Consider the following 22,270-nt stretch of genomic DNA (forward strand, 5'->3'; position numbering starts at 1 on the left):
ATTATAGCCAGGTCCAGAATTCCCATATCAAGGAGAGATTACAAGCAGCCAGGAAGAAACAATTTGAATATTGTGGAAACACAATCAGGATAACTCAGGATCTGGCAGCTTCTACACTGAGGGACGGAAGGGTTTGGAATATGATATTCCGGAGGGCAAAGAAAGGAGCTGGGATTAAAACCAAGAATCACCTACCCAGCAAAACTGAGTATCATGTTTCAGGGGTAAATATGGTCATTCAGTGGAATAAAGGACTTTCAAGCATTCTTGATGAAAAAACCAGAGTTGAATAGAAAATTTGACATTCAGATACAAGAAGCAAGAGAAGTATGAGAAGGCAAACAGGGAAAAGAAATCATAAGGAACTTATCAAAGTTTAACTATTAACATTCCTACATGGAAAAACGATAATTGTAACTGATGAAACTTTTCTCAGTATGAAAATAGTTGAAGAGAACAGAAATTACATATATATATAATATATACTTATATATGTTTAAATAGGAGGGTATACGGGAGTATGAATATGTGAATGTGTGTATATATGTTTACAGGTATACATAGATAGAGGGCACAGGACCAATTTAATAGGAAGGGATGGATACTTGAAAAGTAAAATTAAGAGTGAAATTAAGAGGTGAGAGAGGAATATAATAAGAAGTGATAGGGAGAGACAGAATGGGGTAAACTATCTCATAAAGAAGAGGCAAGGGAAAATGGTTACAATGGAGGGGAAGTACAGGAAGGCAAAAGGGAATGGGTCAACCTTATTCTCATTGAATTTGGCTTGGAGAGGGAATGAAATACACACTAAATAGGGTATCTCACCGTACAGGAGAGTGGGGGGAAGGGAATGAGAGGGGGGATGATGGAAGGGAGGGCAGGGTGGGGGGGAGGGAAGTTGGAAGCACCCACTTTTGAAAAGGGACGGGATCAAAGTAGAGAATAGAATAAGTAGGAGGTGGGATAGGAAGGAGGGAAATATAGTCAGTCTTTTATAATATATCTACTATGGTAATGTTTTGTATTAGCTACACATGTACAACCTATACTGAAAACTGCTTATCTTCCCAGTAAGGGTGGGTGACAAGGGAAGAAGGGAATTAATCTGGAATTCAAAGTTTTAAAATCAAATGTTTAAAAATATACATATATTCTATTATTACTACTATTTTACATGTAATTGGGAAATAAGATATACAGGCACTGAGGCATAGAGATCCATCTGCCCTACTGGAAAAGTTGAAGGCGGTATGGGAGAAGATATGGGAGAGAGCAGATTAGAGGAGGATACCTGTTGGACTGCTATTTTGGGGCAGTGTGTAGGGGAAAAATGGGGAGAAAATTTGTGACGCAAAATCTGGCGGAAATGAATGATGTAAATTAGAAGTTAATAAAGCCTTTGAAAAATGAAAGAAAAAAAAGAATCAAATATTTATACCAGTGCCCCACCCCCCCATCCCTGGAAAAATTACACATGTTATTAAAACACCTTCAGAGATAGAATTGATGAAATCTGAGGGCAAATGTATAATTTTTTCACTTATTTTTCTTGTCTTTTTTTTTCTAACATAGCTACTATGGAAATACACTTTTGTATGATTTCACATGTAATTGCTTGCCTTCTCAATGAGTGGGGGAAGGGCTGAAGGTAGATAATTTGCAAGTCAAAAAATTTTTTAAATGGAAGTTAAAAAAAAAACAATGCCTATCTAGGAATGAAGTGAGTCAACATGGTTTTTATCAAAAACAGATAATGCTAGATTAATCTCCTCTCTCCTTTTTGTATAGAGTTACCAGTCTGCAAAATCAGGGGAATACTATACATATAATTAACATAGATCTCCTTTCATTGATTTATTTGGAGACTAAGTCTTCCAGGCTGGAAGGGCAAAAGTCACTCATAAACCAATCCTACAGATGACTTTCATGAAAGGTCTGACCTGCTCTATTTCTGACCTGGGTTCGTTTGGTCCTCAGTCTCACGATTAGTTCCCCACCCCAATCCCCACATTGATGCAGAGTTAAATGATGAAACCCTATAGACTTTAGCTCTACTGCAACTCAGAATTTCAGAGATCTAGAGATCCACCAACCCAGAAGTATCAAACATGCAAGGCCATATGACAGCTAAAATACTCTCCAGTACAATGCCAACCAGATTAAAAGTAACTGAAATATTTAACAAATGAAATAAAAATACAAAACACAGATATTATGTCTTCAAATTAAGTCAATATACAGCCATAAGGATGCTTGTGCACAGATTAGTAGCCTCTATTTCTACATAAGTTTGATATCATCGTAGTACCAGTCTCAGCCTCCCCCAGCAGCAAAGGATTATAGGAGTATACCAATACACCCAACCTATCTAGATTTTAGTGAAGTAAAAAAATTTCTCATACTATTACTATCTAAAACATGGGGATTTCTAACTTAGAAGATACTACAGTTAGGGAGATATCAAACTGGTTGAACTGTCAACTTCGAAGGAAGCACTCTACTAGGGCTTCAGCACTGTGCCTTTTAATCTTATAAAAATCAATGATAAGATTATCAAAATAGTAGTAACCTGGGAAGAACTGCTAACAGAACAGATAACTGAGACAAGATCCAAAAAGATGTCAGTGTTGGGTTGAATGAGATGAAATCTAGTAGAAAAAATGTAAAGTCTTTATACTTACATTAAAAAAAAAACTTCACAAGCACATGTTGTGAAAAGAATGGTTAGAAAGCAATCTATATGAAAAAGATCTGGGGGTTTTGAGGAATTGTAAAATAAATACAAATCAGTATGACATGGAAGCCAAAAACACTAATAGGATCCTAAGCTGCACTGAAAAGTATGGTTTCCAGGAAAAGAATGATCATAATCCTGCTATACAGTCTGCCCTGGGTTAGGACCACATCTAGAATAATGTGTTTACATCTGGACATCACATTTTAGGAAGGACATTAACAAACAGAGGGCAATTAGAACATGTCACAAGATTTGAAGGAACTGGAGATATTTAGCCTGAAGAAAAGAATTAAAGTGGACAGGAAAGCTGTTTTCAGCTATTGGAAGGGATATAAAGTGCATCAGGCTTATTCTGCTTGACCACAAAGGGCAGAACCAGGAGCAACAAATGTGTTGAAAGTTGCAGCCACGGATTTTTAGCTTAACTGTAAGGAAATATTTCCTTACATTATAGCTTCCCAGATGTAGGGGGAGAGAGGAGAAAGAGGGAAGGGAGAAGGGAGTCTGAGTTCATAATGGGTTTCTGCTAACTAGTTTTACAATAAAAGTTAAATAAATGACTCTTGGATATACTGAAAAAGGGATTTTTGTTCACATACAAGTGAACTGGATTTACAGAAAGTAGAGTTAGAGTTCTTCCAGCTATCTTAAGGGTCCCTGAGTCCTCATCCTTCATTGTAGAGAGGGATGGATAAAGTTGCATAGACTATGTAGCAAAGTCAGAATTTGAACCCAGGTCCTCTGACTCCAAATCTGGTGCTCATATCATACTAGTCTGCATTCCCTTTCAACTGCAAGATTCTGCATTTCACTATATAAATGAATTCTCCTAAATCAGTTTTACTCCTCTTAAATACAAACAAGAAGAAAACTGGTTTGAAGCAAAGGCTTTTGGTGTTTAATGCAGCTTCTCTGCTGTTCCTTAAGTTCCCACTGCAAAGATCCCTTGATTCTTTCATTTGGGTACCCTCTTCTTCACAATGTTTCTTCTCTGTCCCTTTCCTGCCTCACTCCTCACTGACTGCAATTCTTTATATAATGAACATTTCCAGGGGACTTGAAATAGAAAAAGTCATGGCCATACAGGTAAAACAAGTTTGCTTAAATTGTTTCCTCCTACTTTCTTGTTATCTCATTTAACACCAATATTTCACCATCTGGACTGATGCCTATTTCAAGTCTAATTCAATCTAATAATCCAAAATTACATACTTGTGATTTAAAAAATTAACTCCACCAGTGATGTAATTGGTATAAGGAACTATAGCAACAAAATTTATATTCTTAAGAATCCAGCCTGGGGCACCGAAAAATAAATGCTTAGTTGTAGGTCATAGTCAATAGGTATCAGAGGGATAACCTAAGTCATCCTGAGACAAACTTTTTCCACTATTCCACACTTCTCCTATTTGTTACATCCAAATGTTATTACAATAATGACTCATAACACAAAGATCTAGAGCTACAAATGAAAGACCAGTACACAGAATTTTTATAAATACATATTTTTAAGAGTAAGAATTCAATACTACATTTAAAGAATGGGTAGCTAATTTTACAAGTTAAAGGTGTATTTTTAATCAAGAGCATTGAGTAGAGAATTTTTTACAAGCATACTTCAGCTGTTTCTAGTACTTGTCTTTTCTCTTGCTATAACTAATTGCCAGGCAGAATCATAGCCCCTTACAAAGACACAAAGTTTTTACATATCAATAAGATGCATAAATAAAATTACAAAAATTAAAATAGATTCATTATATGAACTGTTAAAATCTTTTCCTATTGCCTCATCTTCTTCCATCTTTTTAAATGACTCCATCCTCTTCTGATGTTCCTGTATAATAGTTAAAGTTAATGTTCTATCATATCTAAATTGACTAACTTCCAAATCAAAATCTGTCATTCCAGCCCTGATCTATCATCCAAGTTCTAATTCCACAGATTGCTAAATGCCCCTTAGTATTGAGTTTGAAACTGAAAAGGGCATCAAAGTACAAATATTCTATTAATTCCTCTCCACACCCCACTCGTGGAAAAGAAAAACAACTTCCATACTTTTCTGTTTAACAATACTGATTCTCCAAGTTACTCATAGTTAAAATTTTTGAGTCATATTTGACTCCTCTGGCTTCCTTAATACTAAGTCACCAAGTCAATTCAATTAACATTAAATGTTTAAAAGTTGAAATTACACAATCCTTACCCTCAGGAAACTCAAACAATACAGGAGATATCACATATATGCAAATAATTGTAACACATGGCAGCATAAGTGCAAGGGAGATCCAGAAAAAGTGCTCGCAAAAATATAATGGGGTTTTGGAGGGGAATAGAGAAAGATGAGGGGACACACAATAGACTACAAGGTCCCCAAAGGTGGAGAATGTTTCCCTTTTTCATCATAGTATGCCTAGCAATGAACACACACTAAGTGACTAATAAATGCAGACTTGTGTGGAGAATGTTGCAACTAAGCAGAGCTGTGACACAAGTCAAAGGGGCTCCATTCTAGTCAAGGAGTGGGGTCAACAAGGTGAGTACAGGCACAGGGCCAGGACCAGGGAAGGAACAAGGTACAGGGTGGCAAAGAATAATATAGTCTTGCCAAACCACAGAAAATGTTAAGTAATTTGAAATACGACTGGAAAGGTAAACTGCCAGATTGTGGACGTCTTTGAATGTATTTATATGATTGTATTTATACATTATTTAGTAGGCAACAGGGAGTCACTTAAAGTTTCTAAGCAAAGGAATGAGACTGGAATTTTTTTTTAATTTTAAATTACTTGGGAAACTGTGAAGAAGGACTGGAAAATGTGTGACCTGAAAAAGAGAGGGACCTGACTCTGGAGTTAGAGGATGTCAGTTCATATCCTGTCTCTGCTGTTTACGACCATTTTGGGTTTTTTTTTGTTTTTGTCTCCCCAACACCTTGCACATGGTTATGTAATGTCACACAAAATTGATCTTGAATACCACTACCAAATAAATCTCTTAAAAATACTTTTTTATATGCTGCTTAAAAAACTCAATTGCCTAGAGAATCAAGTTTAAATTTCTCACTCTAGTATCTAACATCCTTCATAATCGAACTCAATCTTAGTTATCCAAGGCAGATTGTACTACCCTTCAACTTAATTTCTGGCAAACTAGATCTCACCTACTGTTCAAAGCAAATTCCACCTCATAAGTTTTCCTGAATGTCACATAATGATGACCTCATATGGTGTCCCACACATAATGCCACTGGATCATACACTACCATTCATATATTTCCTGGAGGGACAGAACATATCTACATTTTATAACCCATATATTGCCTAAAAAAGTTTAAGTCACATAGTATTTATTTCAAATATTTCACATATTTCAAATACTTCTTGAATAGTAGCTCTTCCACAAATTCTTCCTGAGGTAAACTGTAGTCTACACAAACCACAAACTCAAAAATACTCACCTAGCTTTACAAATGCATTTACTAAATCCCAAACTTCTGGGATGACAACTTCATACTACTGAAAATCCCCACTGTACCTCTCACACACAGATATTCATTACAACTGTTGATAATCAAAATTACTGTTAAGAGAATCAGGTACGTGAAACTATATCCTTGTTAAAATACTCTAAAACTTGCTTAAGGAAATTACCTACAATTTCATGAGAAAAGTATTTTCTTGACAGCTAACAAGTGTAGTTTATTGATTACATATACTTTCAAGGCAATATAAGGTAGTCTAGGACTGTACCAGGTAAAGGGTTCAAAAACCTGGGTTCTTCTACTTCTTAGCTCCTTGATCCTGAATAAATCAGTGTGTTTGACCCCCATTCCCTCTGTGAAATAAGGCTAAAGCAGATGCTCTCCTGAGCTTCCATTTTGGACATTTCTTAACTCAATACAGAAACTAAATTTGAAGAGGAGGATTTTTACAGTCTTAATTTCTAAATTTTTTTTGAAGGGGGAAGGCAAGGCACTTGGGGTTAAGTGACTTGTCCAAGGTTACACAGGCTAGTAAGTGTCAAGTGTCTGAGGTCAAATTTGAACTCAGGTCCTCCTGACTCCAGAGCCAGTGCTCTATTCACTGCACTACCTAGCTGCCTCCTTAACTTCTATAATTTGAAAACTGAACCTAAATCAGAAAAAGGAGGTCAAAAAGGTTTGTGAGAATTTTCTCTCAGTTTTCAAGACAGTGAAGGGAGGAAGGGAGAGGAAGGGGGTGTGTGTTGAAGCCATTAAAATAATTTGTACATTTCATTTTGTTAAGTACTTAAAACTAGTGTTTTGGTAAGCCTTCTAACCTATATAAAGTAGGCAATAGTCATTTGGAACGTTGTGTCCTCAAAGAGGAATCACAATCAATTATAACTGTGGATGCAAAGTAGGATATACAATAGTTCAGAGAAAGAGAGATGTAGATAGATATTTCTGTGTGTGTGTGCATGCATGTACATATATGGTGGAGATTCTGCCTAGAAATAGATTTTAATCTCATGAAATAATGTGAATATATTGCTGATCACTTTTATCAAGATCAGAAGGGATATCAAACTATCAACGTTTTAAGATCACATTCTTCTACTCACATGAAATTGTGAGTTCCTTTGTGATCAAAGACTTTTTCATTTTTGTTTATGTACCCCCAGCACAGCACCTAATAAATAGTAAATGCTTAATAAATGCTTATTGACTGGTGGGAAACATTGGTTGTTATTATTCAAATATGGCAGTCAAAATAAAGTTTTTTTCAAAGGCTTTTCAACTTAAAATATGCTCAAAAACATATGTTCAATGCAAATTCCTGAGATGAAAGATCCAAGAATTTGTTCCCTAAATCCGAAGTGTGGTGGTAGGGTTAAAGACCCAAGAAACTTTCAATTGTCCCAATACAAAATATTATATTTAGTATGTCAGGACTTGTATCTCCCTTTTCTAAACCTCTTTCACTTTAGTCTGTACAGTGTAAAGATAATTTAAGTATAAGTACCCCATGTAATAATTCTACAAACCAAGTCCAAATGGTTAACCAAAACTATGAACTATTGGAAGTACTGTGGATTTCTTAGTACTCAGGGGCTGCACATGACCTACTATCTCATGACTAGTATGACAAGTATTAGCTCCAGTCCTCTCTCAAAGCTGTTGGGAAAACAAATTCAATATTTAATACATGTACATACACATGTATGTGTGTATATATGTATATATACAAATATGCATCTTATTAAATGGTGGAGACTTAGACACTCGTGTGTCTATGTAAACATACACACATATATTTAAATCAATACAGTCAGGGCAGAACAGCACTTCACTCCCCTCTAAAAGTCGCCAGCATTTAGTAAGCAATTAGGTCTTCTAACTCTTTACTCAACCAAATATATGGGGTGGGGGGGGGGGCCCGCGGGGAGGTTGCAGTTACTTTCTGCCAGGAGAGACACTAGCTCATACTGATCGTTAGAAAAAGATTTAAGAGATCCTGGAAAAGTCGGAATCACTCTTACCAATCCTCATCCTGCTCTCCCACCCCTAAGCTGAAGAACGTATTGCCCCAGCATTTCTTCCTGAACTTAAAGGTCGGGCTCCAGTCTGACGTGGCCCAGGTTAAGATGAATGTTTCTCCTGTGTCTGTCACGTGTGCATCGAAAAGCTCTGTCCCAGGGAAGGGCAGGGGGGGAGAAGGGTTTCGAAAGCCCTCCCCCCACTCGGGGGAATCCAGCCCCACCTCGCTCCGACCTGGAGACATCTCGCCGCCTCGGCCGCTTCCACCTAGGCGCCGGCCCCGCCCCCGGGCTCACACCTCCGAGCCTCCACGGCCTCTGCCCCAGGCCCGAGGCACGACACCCTCCGACGTTTGGGGGCGCGGCAACAGCCCCCCAGCCCTGGCTGGCGACGCTGCCGAAAGCCGGCTCAGCTGCTGCGGCCGCCACCGCCCTCCCACCCCCCACGCCGGGCTCACCCAAGTCCTGGCTATGACACAATTCCTGTAACCCCCTCTCCCTCCGCCCCCTCCCCGGCCGCGGGTGAGCCCCGCTATCCGGGCCGGTCACCCCGCTCCCGACCCCGGCCTCCCCGGCAGCGGCCGTAAGATCCGGCCCTGGATTCCGCAGGCTCCGGGCAGGGTCCGGCCGGACCCCACCCCGACCCAGCCCACACCCCCGGCCCGCCAGGTAACGACCCCCTCCCGGTCCGGCCGGCGTCCTCACCTTGCTCAAGACCCCGCAGAGCTCAACAGGCGGCCCGGACTCGGTCTCCGGATCCTCCTCCGAGCCCGACGAGTTCCAGCTCTGGTTATCCGACATGGAGGCGCGACAGCCAAGCAGGAGAGCGGCCCCCGCTGCCTGCGCTGCGCCCGAACAGGCGCCCAGCCCCCGAGAGGGAGGGTCCGGGGTCGGGACGCGGGTCCGCCCCGGCGCTGGGGGCAGGAGGAGATGGGACGGAGCCCGAGCGCCCGGGCGCCGCCGCGCTGCCGGGCACCGAGCGGACCGGGGAAGGAGAAGGAGCGGCGAAGGGAGCTTGCCCTTCCAGCTGTCGGCCGCCGCCGTCACCCCTGCGACCCGCCGAGCGCCGCCACCCAAGGCGCTCCCGCTTCGGTGCCAGAGTCGGAGGGAGAAGGGGTGGAAGGGAAAAGGTGAGGGGAGGGAGGAGAAAACGCAGCTGCAGGGACTAGGGTTCGCTCACACCTCCGCTGCCGCCATCTTCCTGGCTCTAGACACTATTTACCCTCCCCCTTCTCTTTACCCCTCCCCTTCATCCCTCCCATTCTCCCGGCCCCCTCCTCGACCCGCCCATCAGCGTGTGATGCAACACGCCCGATTCTAGACGTGGGTGAGGGGCGGGGCCGCGGTTCTGGCCGAGACTGAGAGGCAAGTCCTGATCGTAGTCCGCCTCCCGGTTTCGGGTAACTAAGAAGATGGGTGTAAGAGAGAAGATTAGCCGCACTGCATGTTGGGAGGTGTAGTGTTCTGCAGAGCGCGCGGATCGCCGGGAGGTGTAGTTGCGGTTCTGAAGCCCTTTGGTGAGTGGGTCAGGCGGGTGGTGTCTCTTTATACTGGGGGCAGGGGGTGAGTATTCTCTGGCGGCCCCTGGATTCCATGCCCATACATACCCTCTTCTCAACCCCTGGACCAAAGCGTTAGTGAAGAGCCACCTAGCTGCTGGCTGGTCCGGATAGGACCGGACTTGAGCTCCTTCCCGTAGACTCTAGAGAGGCCGGGGAACCCTAAGCCGACCTTCGGAGGGGCTCTAGGTCGTTACGCTGCTCCGCTCCCCAACTCCCTGGCGGGAGCGAGATACCCCGCGTAGGCCCTGGACTGACCGACCCGGTGTGCCTGGGTGTCTGTGCGCGTGCGCACCCCGGGGAGCCCTAGCTTGTACCACAGAAGATGCCCGGGCATGTAGGGATGCTGAAGGAACTAGATGAAAGACAGGGGCGAGTAGCTAGCTACCACTGGCGCTTTTAGTTCTTGCGAGACCCGTCACTGAGCATCTCGCATAGCGTCAACCAGTTTTCTTCTTTTTATCGCCTTAGCACAATTCTTGCATCTTCTGGGCAGTTAATAAGTTGAAGTTGAAATTAGACAGCCTTAGTTTTCTCTGTAAAATGGGCTGGGTAAGGTTAAAAATTGAACTAGTTGATAGTCTAGTCAGTTTCAAAACCAGTTAATCTTAAGAGGTGAGTTCCCTTCTACCTAGAGAGGGAAGAAAAGGAGTTGTCACCTTTCATTTTCTGTTGCCTGTACCCTCACCAACAGTATAAAAGTACAAAGGTGGAATTAGAGCAACTTGACTGGGCCAGGCTCCAGGTTCCTTGCCTTAAGAGAGTACACCTTGTGAAACAATAAATGACTGCGTTTAGCAAAAGATCTTGTTAGCAAGTATTGTTTAAAATAGGAAGCTACAACACAGATAAACTCCACACCTCATATCCCATCCCTTACACATACACACACACGTGAGACCTTCTGTCCTAGGGTTCTTATTGCCTAAATTTTTTTATCTTATACCTTCTCCAAAATTTACCTTATAAAGTTGATTTGAGGGTGCATGTAATTAATACTCGTTGGCCTAAGCCGTATTTCTTGTGAAGCGTCAGAATTACTTGTTTTAGTTCTGTCAAAATAGAAATGCCCTTACTCATAAACTCCAGAGGAAATGTGAAAATTTCTGGAATCCTTTGTGTATATGTGTGTGTTGTTTAAACACCTTAATTAGCTGTATGACCATGGGCAAGATGTTAAGGAAATTTTATGGGAGTGGTTTTTGTGCCTCTCATACCCCAGGGCTTGTTTTGATTTCCTGACTTAAAAATCATGAGTTTTGAGTTATGGTTTCTTTCTGGTTAATACATGAGAGGTACCTGTTTTACAGTAAAATCTTCAAGTTGTATTTACAAAGTATGGAACCAAGTTCAAATTAGTACTATTATTAGAGTGAAAACGTTAAAAAATAAACCTAGAGCATTAAAAGTCACAGGTGTCACTCAAAAAATAAGATGAAGAGCTCTTTCATCTTCATTGAATTACAAATGCAGAATACTTTTCAAACTCAAGAGATATTGTAATAAAATTTTGTTTTAACTCAGTATTTATTGATGCTGTTACCAAGTTGTATTTTTAATATATTTAAAATCCTGATTTCTTATAAAATAGACAATGAATTATTGAGAAATTAATTTAATAATAGAGTTAATATTTATGGAAGCATCATATATTTATTTAAAATTTTATATTACATTCTATGCTTCTTAAGTTAATTATACCTTTGTAACTACCAGCATTTAGAGCTGTTGTAGTGCCTACTCATTCATTGTGAAGTTATTTCACATATTAATATGAGAATTTTTTTAAAGGTTCTTGCCACTTTGTTCCTCTATGTAACTAACCTGTTTTCAAGTTTTCCTAGTACAAGACCTCTTCACAGTGATTTGAATACATTACAATGAAAATTTATTTTATTAGTCTTTCTATCACCTTAGGAAATTGTAGTAGAATTATCTTTAATATGAATGTTATTTTTGTTCTTAATAAAATTATTATATAGACTTCCTATCTTATATACTAAGGGAGAATCAACAGGCAGTCTCCTATTTACTAACACCAGTTCAACAGTATTTCTCTCTTTACAGCCAAACATAATTACAATAGCACCCCTTCCTTTCTCTCTACCACCTCCTTCCCACTGATTGCTGCAGACCCTGTTTCCTTTGCCTCTCATCTGCCTCTCACTGCCCCTTCCTGGCTCTGATTTTTACTTCCTTGGGGGTAGGCACTCCCCACCAAACCATCACATATCCAACACTAGGCAAAAGAGGAAGAAAGGAACAATACTTTGAGCAGCAGGGCCTTTTTTTACTCTTCTCTCTTTCATTGAAACATTTCTAGCTTCTTACTAAGAAGAAGGAGACATAAAACCATGATTTTTAAAAATACATTTTCTTGATGCTTTTGGTTTTTATATCACTTTCATTTTCTACCCCCACCCCACCCCTACCAGTCACATTCCCTTGTGACAAAGAAAAACTATTTTACAAAGACTGAATCTGACAGTGTATAAAATTCTGGCCTAATATAGATTCCTCCACCTCTGCCATGAGTGAGAATTCATGTTTCATTATTTCTTCTCCCAGGGCCTTGATGGGTTTTTCATTTAATTAGAATTTTATTTCTTATTGGTGTTATTTTCATTTTTATTACTGTAGTCATGTACATTTTTCTCTTCATTATACACATTTTACTCTGGGTCATTTCATACAGATTTTTCCACATTTCTTTGAATTCCATGTCTTCATTTCTTACTAGATAGTAGTATTTTCTGTTATTTTCATGTGCCATAGTTTTTGTTGTCATTGCTCAATTGAAGGATAATGACAGTTTCCAGTTTTTTGCTACCAGTATTTATAGCAGTTACTTTAAATACTTTTTGCATGTATTGAACCTTGTTTCTATCTTTGACTTCCTTGGGTATATAAGTAGTAGTGTGATTGCAAGGTCAATGATATAGACAGTTTAGTTACTCTTCTTAGTTACAAATTGAAATCCAGAATGGTTGGACCACACCATAACTCCACCAGCATTTTATCATTGAGCCTATGTTCTCACAGCCCTTTCAGCACAGACCAACTATTCCCATCATTTGTCATGTCAAAGCCATGTGTTTGTGTGAAGGAACACATGTGGAAAACAGATATGAGTAGGAAGCAATATATGTAAAGGCATCATATAGGGATTTGAAGAAATTGTTATAAACATTTGCATATATGTGTGTGCATTTCAAAAGGTGGAATGTTCAATTATGTAAAACATGCTATTGGAGAGCTATCTTTTTAATACTTGCTTGCATAAAGATAAGCAGCTGTTAGAAAATCACATCTACACACCTTTGTATAAACTATTAAAGAAACTTCTATAAATATGTGTGTAAATTTTCGTATACACAAAAGTGAACAATCATATATGTATGTAGGGATATTTGAGGGGGTTCTATAGCTGTAGCAGCATACAGAAACACACTTGATAAATCCTAAACCATCTCAGACCTCTATTTATCCCAGTCTCAGGTCATGGGAGCCACTTTCTGTGTCTTGAAGATAAAGAAGTCCTTGTTGTCAGAATGTCATGTCCATAGAAGTAGAATGTTCCTGACTTACCAAAGTGGAACTGGAAATACTTTCTCATAGAAACATTGTTATAAATGGCCATTAGGTCCTATAACATTATTAGTACTAGTTCAATAATAGATACATTATTAGCTAAATAAATAGACTTTTTTTTCTTGCCAGCCTGAGAACTTATTACTGTGTATTTCATTGATTCTCTGGAAAAATATGAAGACCAAAGAACATATTCAGAAGAACTGTTTGAGCATAATCCATTTATAAACTTCAGATCACCTTATGTTGATTTCTTATTGATCATAAGTAATTTTAGAGATTGAAGGAAGCTGAGAAATCATGTAGTCTAACTTTCTGATTTTATAGGTGAAGAAACTGAGGTCCAGTGAGGAAAGGGGGTCTTGCCACCAGTTATACAAATATTAGGTGTCAAAAAATTTCTCAAATTTAGATCTTTTGATTCAAAGTCTGGTACTCTTTCTACTAAACAACTTGCAGTATATTCCTTTACTATTAAGTAGCATATAATAAGAAAGACTTAACAGAATTTAGGTAGAAGAATTTTATAAAGTTTTTTTTTTCTTTTTGGAGGGCAGTTGAGGTTAAGTAACTTTCCCAAGGTCACATGTCTAGCTTTTTTGTGTTGTGTCTGAGGCTGGAACCAAACTCAGGTTCTCCTGACTCCAGGGCTGGCACTCGACTCACTGCGCCACCTAGCTGCCCATAAAGAATTTTCAAATGTAAATTTTGAAAATTTGAAATGTATTTAAATTAGATGACTAAGAAAATTTGTCATATATTATGTATATTTTTAGGCCAGATAACAATTATCTCTTTAAAACAAAAACATCATTTTTCTCCAATATAGCTTTTAAATACAGAAAAAAGAAAAGGCTATTGTTGATCTTTTATTAATCACATATAATTACTAATAATTACACATTGTTTATTAATAATTCCATATTATGGCATAATCACAATTTATATATTTTATAAAATATGTTGGTTACATAGACATTTATATTTAAAATTCAGTAAAAGTATCATTTTTTTAAAATATAATTTTCTTATTTAGCCCTCAAAGTATAAAATTTCCTATTTTTAAGATTATGAAAAGAAATTTAAAGAAATTAAAAAATCACATGTGACTAAAAATGTTAATGAAGACTTTGGCTGTAGATATTATATTTTTATGACCATCGTTTTTATCATCAGAAGAAATTTACTCAATGATCACAGTAATTGGGGCCTTATTGTGCTTTCTAACAATTTCAATGACTACCACCAAGACAAAATAATGTAAAAAGAAATCACCTTGGCAGCAATATAAATTTGGAATTGATGGGAAGAGAAATATGCAAATAGGTTATGGTAGAAACTTTACTTTCTTTAATTTTTATTCCATACTTTCTGGGCATACTACCTGGTCCTCAGTAGATGGGAGACACCATATAAGAGTCCTGACAAGGTTTTTGCATATGCTAGGCGAAGTTTGAAAATTGTTTCACTTGTGCATTCTTTTCAATTCAACTAACATTTATTTATAATATTTGGGTATCTTAAGTCTTTAAAGGCTATGCCAGTGGAGTATATGCCCTGAAGGTTCTACCAAATGAGAAAGGCTTTGAGTTTGATAAGTTCAGAGAAGCTTAGTACCAGGAAAGTGAGGAGTCAAAGGTGATTGGGAGGTTGTGAACATGAGTGTCTAGAGTATTGGTACTGCCCTCGACAAAAACAAGTGGAATTACAGATCCTCAAAATATAAAAGTAATGGGAAGCTTTGAGTGTCCATAAGTAAATAGATCTGTAAAATAAATGCATTTGACTTACAGGGAGAAGGATTATCTATCATTAAAAATATATGCATTTTTTAAATGAATTTTTTTTCAAATGCTTTATTAACTTCTGATTTACATCATTCATTTCCACCAGATTTTGAGTTACAAATTTTCTCCCCATTTTCCCCCTATCCACTGCCCCAAAATAGCAGTCCCACAGGATATCCACTCCTCCAATCTGCTCTCTCCCATATTTTCTCGCATACCCCTTTAGACTTTTCCAGTGGATCTCTATGCACCAGTGCCTGTATATCTTATTTCCAAATTACATGTAAAATAGTATTAATAATAGTTTATATATATATTTGAGTATTAGATTTTAAAACTTTGAATTCCAGATTCATTCCCTTCCTCCCTTGTCTCCCACCCTTACTGGGAAGATAACCAATTCAGTATATGTTTTACATATGTGGCTAATGCAAAACAATAACATAGTAGATATATTGTAAAAGACTGACTATATTTCCCTACCTCCTATCCCACCTCCCACTTGTTCTATTCTCTGCTTTGATCCCTTCCCTTTTCAAAAGTGGGTGCTTCCAACTTCCCTCCCCCTCAGCCTGCCTTCCCTTCCATCATCCCCCAACTCATCCCCTTCCCCCCTACTCTCCTAGAGGGTGAGACACCCTATTTAGTGTGTATTTCATTCCCTCCTCAAGCCAAATTCAATGGGAATAAGGTTGTCCCATTCTCTTTTGCCTTCCTATTCTTCCCCTCCATTAAAACCATTTTCCCTTGCCTCTTCTATATGAGATAGTTTACCCCATTCTGTGTCTCCCCATCTCCTCTCATTATATTCCTCTCTCACCTCTTAATTTCACCTTTTAAGTATCATCCCTTCCTGTTAACTTGGTCCTGTGCCCTCTATCTATGTATACTTGTAAACATATTCATACATAACACATTCACATATGTATTCATATGCCCATATACCCTCATATATAGACATGTATATACATATATATGTATATGTGTATATATATGTATATATATATATATTTCTATTCCCTTCAACTACTGAGAAAAGTTTCATAAGTTACAATTATTGTTTTTCCATGTAGGAATGTTAAAAGTTCAACTTTGATAAGTTCCTTATGGTTTCTTTTCCCTGTTTACCTTCTCATGCTTCTCTTGCTTCTTGTATCTGAATGCCAAATTTTCTGTTCAACTCTGGTTTTTTTCATCAAGAATGCTTGAAAGTCCTCTATTCCACTGAATGACCATATTTTCCCCTGAAACATGATACTCAGTTTTGCTGGGTAGGTGACTCTTGATTTTAATCCCAGCTCCTTTAACCTCTGGAATATCGCATTCTAAGCCCTTCAATTCCTCAATGTAGAAGCTGCCAGATCCTGGGTTATCCTGATTGTGTTTCCACAATATTCAAATTGTTTCTTCCTGGCTGCTGGTAATATTCTCTCCTTAATCTGGGAATTCCAGAACCTGGCTATAATATTCCTAGGAGTTTTCTTTTTGGGATCTTTTTTCAGGAGGTGATTGGTGGATTCTTTCAACCTCTATTTTGCCCTCTGGTTCTAAAACATCAGGGCAGTTTTCTTTGAGAACTTCCTGGAGGATGATTTCTAGGTTCTTACTTTGATCGTGGCTTTCAGGTAGTCCAATAATTTTTAAATTCTCTCTCCTGGATCTCTTTTCCAGGTCAGTGGTTTTTCCCATGAGATATTTCACATTGCCTTCTATTCTTTCATTTCTTTGGATCTGTTTAAAAGCATCTTGATTTCTCATAAAGTCATTAGCTTCCATTTGCTCCAATCTAAATCTGAAGGAATGATTCTCTTCATTGAGCTTTTGAGATTCTTTTTCCATCTGGCAAATTTGGCTTTTTAAAGCATTGTTCTCCTCGTTTCCTTTTTGAGCCTCTTTTGCCATTTGAGTTAGTCTATTTTTTAAGGTATTATTTTCCTCAGTCAGGCCATTGACTCTCATTTCATAATATTTTTCCTCCATTTCTCTTATCTGCTTCTTAAGATCCTCTATGGCCTGTAACCAGCTTGTATTTTCCTTAGAAGCTTTTGGTGCAGGAGTTTTGACTTCACTGTCTTCCTCCTGTTCCATGCTTTGTTCCTTTTTGTCCCCAAAATCTGTCCCCAAAAATGTCTAATGTTGGAATCTTCTGTCTGCTTTGTTTACTTTACCTGGTCATGTCGCCACTTGTTCACTTGACCCCTGGGCTTTTTGCCACAGTAGGACTGCCACCAGAAAGGGGAGTTTTCATCCCAAACTCTGGGGTTTTTTCAGCTGTTGGAGGTATTAGATGGGTTCCCTCTCTGAGGTCTCCACACGCTCTGGCAGGCTGGACACACACTCCAGGACCTCCACCCTAGACTGCAATCCAGATCCAAGAAGGTTAAAGCAAGAGCGATTACCCCTCAGACTGGTCCTTGGTTCCCCTATACTCTGCAGGCCAGGAGCTGAAGCTGCCACTTGGCTCTGGCTGGCTGTGCCTGCATCTCAGCGGCTTTTTGCCCTGGGGGCAAAAGCCATGCACTCCCACTTACTGGGTACCAAAGTCCAGACTGCACTGACCTCTCACTTTGTCCTTGGTGCGCATCTCTGTGTTGACAAATCTGGAAAGGACCACAGCTGCTGCTGATCTGGGGTCCCTCTGGCCAGAGGCTGGTCAGGCCCTCCTTGGGGCTAAAGCCGAGGGGTGGGGCTGGGCTGGGCTCCCAGAGTGCTGTGCTGGCTGATTCCTGCCAGCCTGCCAGGCTGTCCTCAGCAGGAGGTTAGCTTCTCTGTGTTATTTTGTGGGTTCTGCAGCTCCAAAGTTTGTTTAGAGTCCCTTCTTACATGGATTGGGGAAGGTGGAAGCCGGAGCCCAGTGGAGGTCCTGCTTCTAATCCGCCATCTTGACTCTTAGAATGAATTTTAAGAAATATTTTTCACTGTGTCTTAGATGAGCCTAACTTGCTGACTTATACTAAGAATTAATTCCATGCTCAGCTCATACCTCCTATTCATATTTCCAAATAGGAATTAAAATTTTGCAGATTTCTCTTAATCTTTTAAAATAGGTTTTTACTAATATATTTTGTATTGTCTAGATTTCCCTTTTTATGCTTCTCTCTTCTAAGTCATCCTTTATAGCAAAGAATCTTTTTCCCTCTTTACCTTAACCAATCTTGAAGAATAGATTTTTTTTTCTTGTGAAAACTCTGCTCTTGAATTAGTGCATATATTTGACAGTGTCACTAGAATGGAAGAAACAAAAATAAGAAATAGTGTTTTAAAAAAAACAACTAGGATGTTTCATTAAGTGCCAAGAAATTAAAAGTGATAGTGTTGTGAATTTCAATAATAAGAATGCTGCTACAATTAAGAGGGAAGAATTTTTTTTAAACTGTTTAGTAGAAAAAGTTTATGCATTATTTTACACAATTTAGGTGTCCTGTTTAAAGAATGAACAAATAAATTTTAACATATAGGCTTTTTTATTGTAAGGGATCTCCCATCCATAAAACATGATCATTCAGGATTCCTTAGAACCAGTTAGAAAAGAAATAAACCTCTTCACAGACCCTTTGATAATAAACAACAGTCAAGGTATAAAACAGGGAAATGTATGTCACTAAAGGAATTCATCACTGTGATGAAGGAAAGTCAGCGAAGAGTCCAGGTTCAACTGGAATATGGATGGTGAAATCTTGCAGATGTTCCCATTTTGTGGATGACAATGTGTTAATTGGCATTGAAGAACATCCTGGAAGAGAACTGTGGTAAAAGAATTTTGACCTGTCCATCCATACAGAAAAAATTCAAGTGGAAAAGGAATATCTCTTGCACCGATTTCAATATACATTTCGATTGACACTCTAAACAGTCTATCCAACATTATGAGATGGACCTAGATTTGAAAAGGAAGAAAGCTAGCTAGATTAATTTTGGAATTAAAATTATCAATTTTGGGGGTTTTTTTGGGGGGAGGGGTGGTCTTTATTCTTTTGTTTACTTTTAGTTTACAAGATTCATTACCACAATTCCTTGAGTTTCAAATTTTTTCTCCTCCGCTCCCCTGCCATGGCAGCATACAATCAAGTATAGTATCTGCAAATACTTTCACATTAGGCATTAGTCAGGTTGTAAAGAAGGATTGTAACAGATGGAATGAAGAATGGGAAAGAGGAAACAAAACTAAACAAGAAAACGAAAAAGGGCAGGGAGTTTCCTTCAATCTGGGTTCAATCTCAGTTCTTTCTCTGGATGTAAACATCTGTCTCCATTATGTGTCTTTTGGGTTTGATTTATGTCTCTGGTTTGCTGAGAAGAGTCCAGTTTATCAAAGATGGTCGTCACACATATGTTGTGTCTGTAATTGTGTACAAATTCCTCCGGGCTCTACTCTTCTCACTCAGCATCAGTTCGTGTAAGCCTCTCCAGGTAAATATGAAGTCCATCTGCTCTTCTTTTCTTACTGCACAATAGTATTCCAGAACATGCATATACCACAACTTGTTCACCCATTCCCCAATTGATGGGCACCCCCTTAATTTCCAATTCTTTGCTACCACAAAAAGAGCTGCTATAAATATTTTATGAGTCTTTTTCCCACTTCTATGATCTCTTTGGGATACAACCTTAGAAGTAGTATTCTTGGGTCAAAGGGTACGAAATTATTTATAGCTTTCCAGATTGCTTTCCAGAATAGTTGGATCAGTTCACAACTCCACCAGCAATGCATTAGTGTTCCAGTTTGTCCACATCCTTTCCAGCATTTGTCATTTTCCTGTTTTGTCATCTTAGCCAATTTGACTGGTGAGATGTGGTACCTCAGAGTTGTTTTGATTTGCATTTCTCTAATCAATAGTGATTTAGAGCATTTTTTCATATGCTTATAAATATCTTTAATTTCTTCCCCTGAAAACTGCCTGTTCATATCCTTTGACCATTTATCAATTGGGGAATGACTTGTATGCTTATAGATTTGTCTCAATTTTCTGTATATTTTAGAAATGAATCCTTTATTGGTGACATAGGTTGTAAAAATTCTTTCCCAATTTTCTACTTCCCTCTTAATCCTGATTACATTGGCTTTGTTTGTATGGAAGCTTTTCAATTTAATGTAATCAAAATTATCCATATTACATTTTATACTGCCCTATAATTCTTCTTTGGTCAAAAAGTCTTTCCCTCTCCACCAATCTGACAGGTAAACTATTCCTTGCTTTCCCAGATTGCTTAGAGTATCAGCCTTTATACCTAGATCATGCACCCATTTAGACTTGATTTTCATATATGGTGTTAGATAATGGTTTATGCCCAGTTTCTGCCATACTATATTCCAGTTTTCCCAGCAGTTTTTGTCAAATAGTGAGTTCTTATCCCCAAAACTGGGGTCTTTGGGTTTATAAATAGATTACTATAGTCATTGACTGCTGAGTCTCATGTACCTGATCTATTCCATTGATCCACTACTCTATTCCTCAGCCAGTACCACGTAGTTTTGAGGACTGCTGCTTTATAGCACAGATTAAAATCTGGTATAGGTAGTCCACCATGCCTTGCATTCCTTTTCATTAATTTCCTTGATATTCTGGATCTTTTGTTCTTCCAAATGAATTTTGTTACTATTTTTTTTTCTAACTCTATAAGGTAGTTTTTTGATAAACTGATTAGTATGGCACTAAATATAAAATTTAATTTAGGTAAAATTGTCATTTTTATTATATTAGCTCGACCCAGCCACAAGCAATTGATGTCTTTCCAATTAGTTAGATCTGGCTTAATTGTCTACAGTAACTTTAAATGGGTTTTCTCTTTCCATCTCTTGCTGTTGAATTTCATTAGAAATATACAGGAATGCCGAGGATTTATGTGGGTTTATTTTATATCCTACAACTTTGCCAGATTTATTAATTGTCTCAAGTAGTTTTTTACTTCATTCTCTAGGATTCTCTAAGTATATCATCATATCATCTGCAAAGAGTTATAGCTTGGTCTCTTCTTTGCCTAAATTGATTCCTTTGATTTCTTTTTCTTATCTAATTGCTACTGCTAACATTTCTAGTACCAGATTGAATAAGAGGGGTGATAGTGGACATCCTTGTTTCACCCCTGATCTTATTGGAAATGCTTCTAGCTTATCCCCATTACATGTAATACTTGCTGATGGCTTTAAATAGATGCTACCTATTATTTTAAGGAAGGCTCCATTTATTCCTATTCTTTCTAGTGTTTTTAATAATACTGGGTGTTATATTTTGTCAAAAGCCATTTCTACTTCTATTGAGATAATCGTGTGCTTTTTGCAAATTTTATTGTTGATATGATCAATTATACTGATGGTTTTCCTAATATTAAACCATCCTTGCATTCCTGGAATAAATCCTACCTGATCAAAGTGTATTATTCTTGTGATAAGTTGCTGTAGTCTTTTTGCTAATATTTTTATTTAAAATTTTTGCATCTATATTCATGAGGGAGATTGGTCTATAATTTTCTTTCTCAGTTTTATCTCTTCCTGATTTAGGTATCAGTACCATATTTGTGTCATAAAAAGAATTTGGTAGGACTCCTTCTTCACTAATTTTCCCAAATAGTTTGTAGAGTATTGGAATCAATTGTTCTTTAAATGTTTGATAGAATTCACTAGTAAATCCATCTGGCCCTGGAGATTTTTTCCTAGGGAGTTCACTGATGACTTCTTCGATGTCTTTTTCTGAGATGGGGTTATTTAACTAATTTACTTCCTCTTCAGTTAATTTGGGCAACCTATATTTTTTTAAATATTCATCCATTTCACTAAGATTGTCAAATTTATGTGCATACAACCGGGCAAAATAATTCCTAATTATTGTTTTAATTTCCTCTTCATTAGTGGCAGGTTCACCCTTTTCATTTTTGATACTCATAATTTGGGGTTTTTTTATCATATTGACTAAGGGTCTATCAATTTTATTGTTTTTTTTTTTCATAAAACCAGCTCTTAGTTTTATTTATTAATTTAATAGTTTTCTTAATTTCAATTCTATTAATCTCTCCTTTGGTTTTCAGTATTTCTAATTTAGTATTTAATTGGGGACTTTCGATTTGTTTTTTTTTTCTAGCTTTTTCAGTTGCGTGCC

The 22,270-nt window shown here is 38.2% G+C and overlaps 2 protein-coding genes across 7 annotated transcripts in view; one reads left to right on the top strand and one right to left on the bottom strand.

Moving 5' to 3' along the window:
- The window catches only part of CERT1 (ceramide transporter 1), a 173,253-nt gene extending 163,804 nt beyond the window's left edge, over positions 1-9,449 (bottom strand). For 2 of the 3 annotated variants that reach the window (XM_069096249.1, XM_069096248.1), the window contains exons 1-2: positions 9,431-9,449; positions 8,945-9,079 (exon numbers count right to left, since the gene is read on the bottom strand). In XM_069096249.1, the coding sequence (XP_068952350.1) occupies positions 8,945-9,079; positions 9,431-9,436 (141 nt within the window). In that variant the 5' untranslated portion in view covers positions 9,437-9,449. Of the gene's footprint in view, positions 1-8,944; positions 9,385-9,430 lie in introns of those variants that run through there. The other variant, XM_069096250.1, reaches the window with a different exon arrangement.
- Positions 9,450-9,471: 22 nt separating this feature from the next.
- Positions 9,472-22,270, top strand: part of POLK (DNA polymerase kappa) — a 119,702-nt gene continuing 106,903 nt past the window's right edge. For 2 of the 4 annotated variants that reach the window (XM_069096241.1, XM_069096245.1), the window contains exon 1: positions 9,473-9,756. The gene's annotated coding sequence lies outside the window, so the exon portion shown is untranslated. Of the gene's footprint in view, positions 9,757-22,270 lie in introns of all 4 variants that reach the window. The other 2 variants (XM_069096242.1, XM_069096247.1) reach the window with 2 other exon arrangements.

This window comes from Petaurus breviceps, unplaced genomic scaffold, assembly GCF_028583685.1.
Source record: "Petaurus breviceps papuanus isolate PSGF00001 unplaced genomic scaffold, PetGlider_PUasm1.0 229, whole genome shotgun sequence".
NCBI lineage: Eukaryota > Metazoa > Chordata > Mammalia > Diprotodontia > Petauridae > Petaurus > Petaurus breviceps.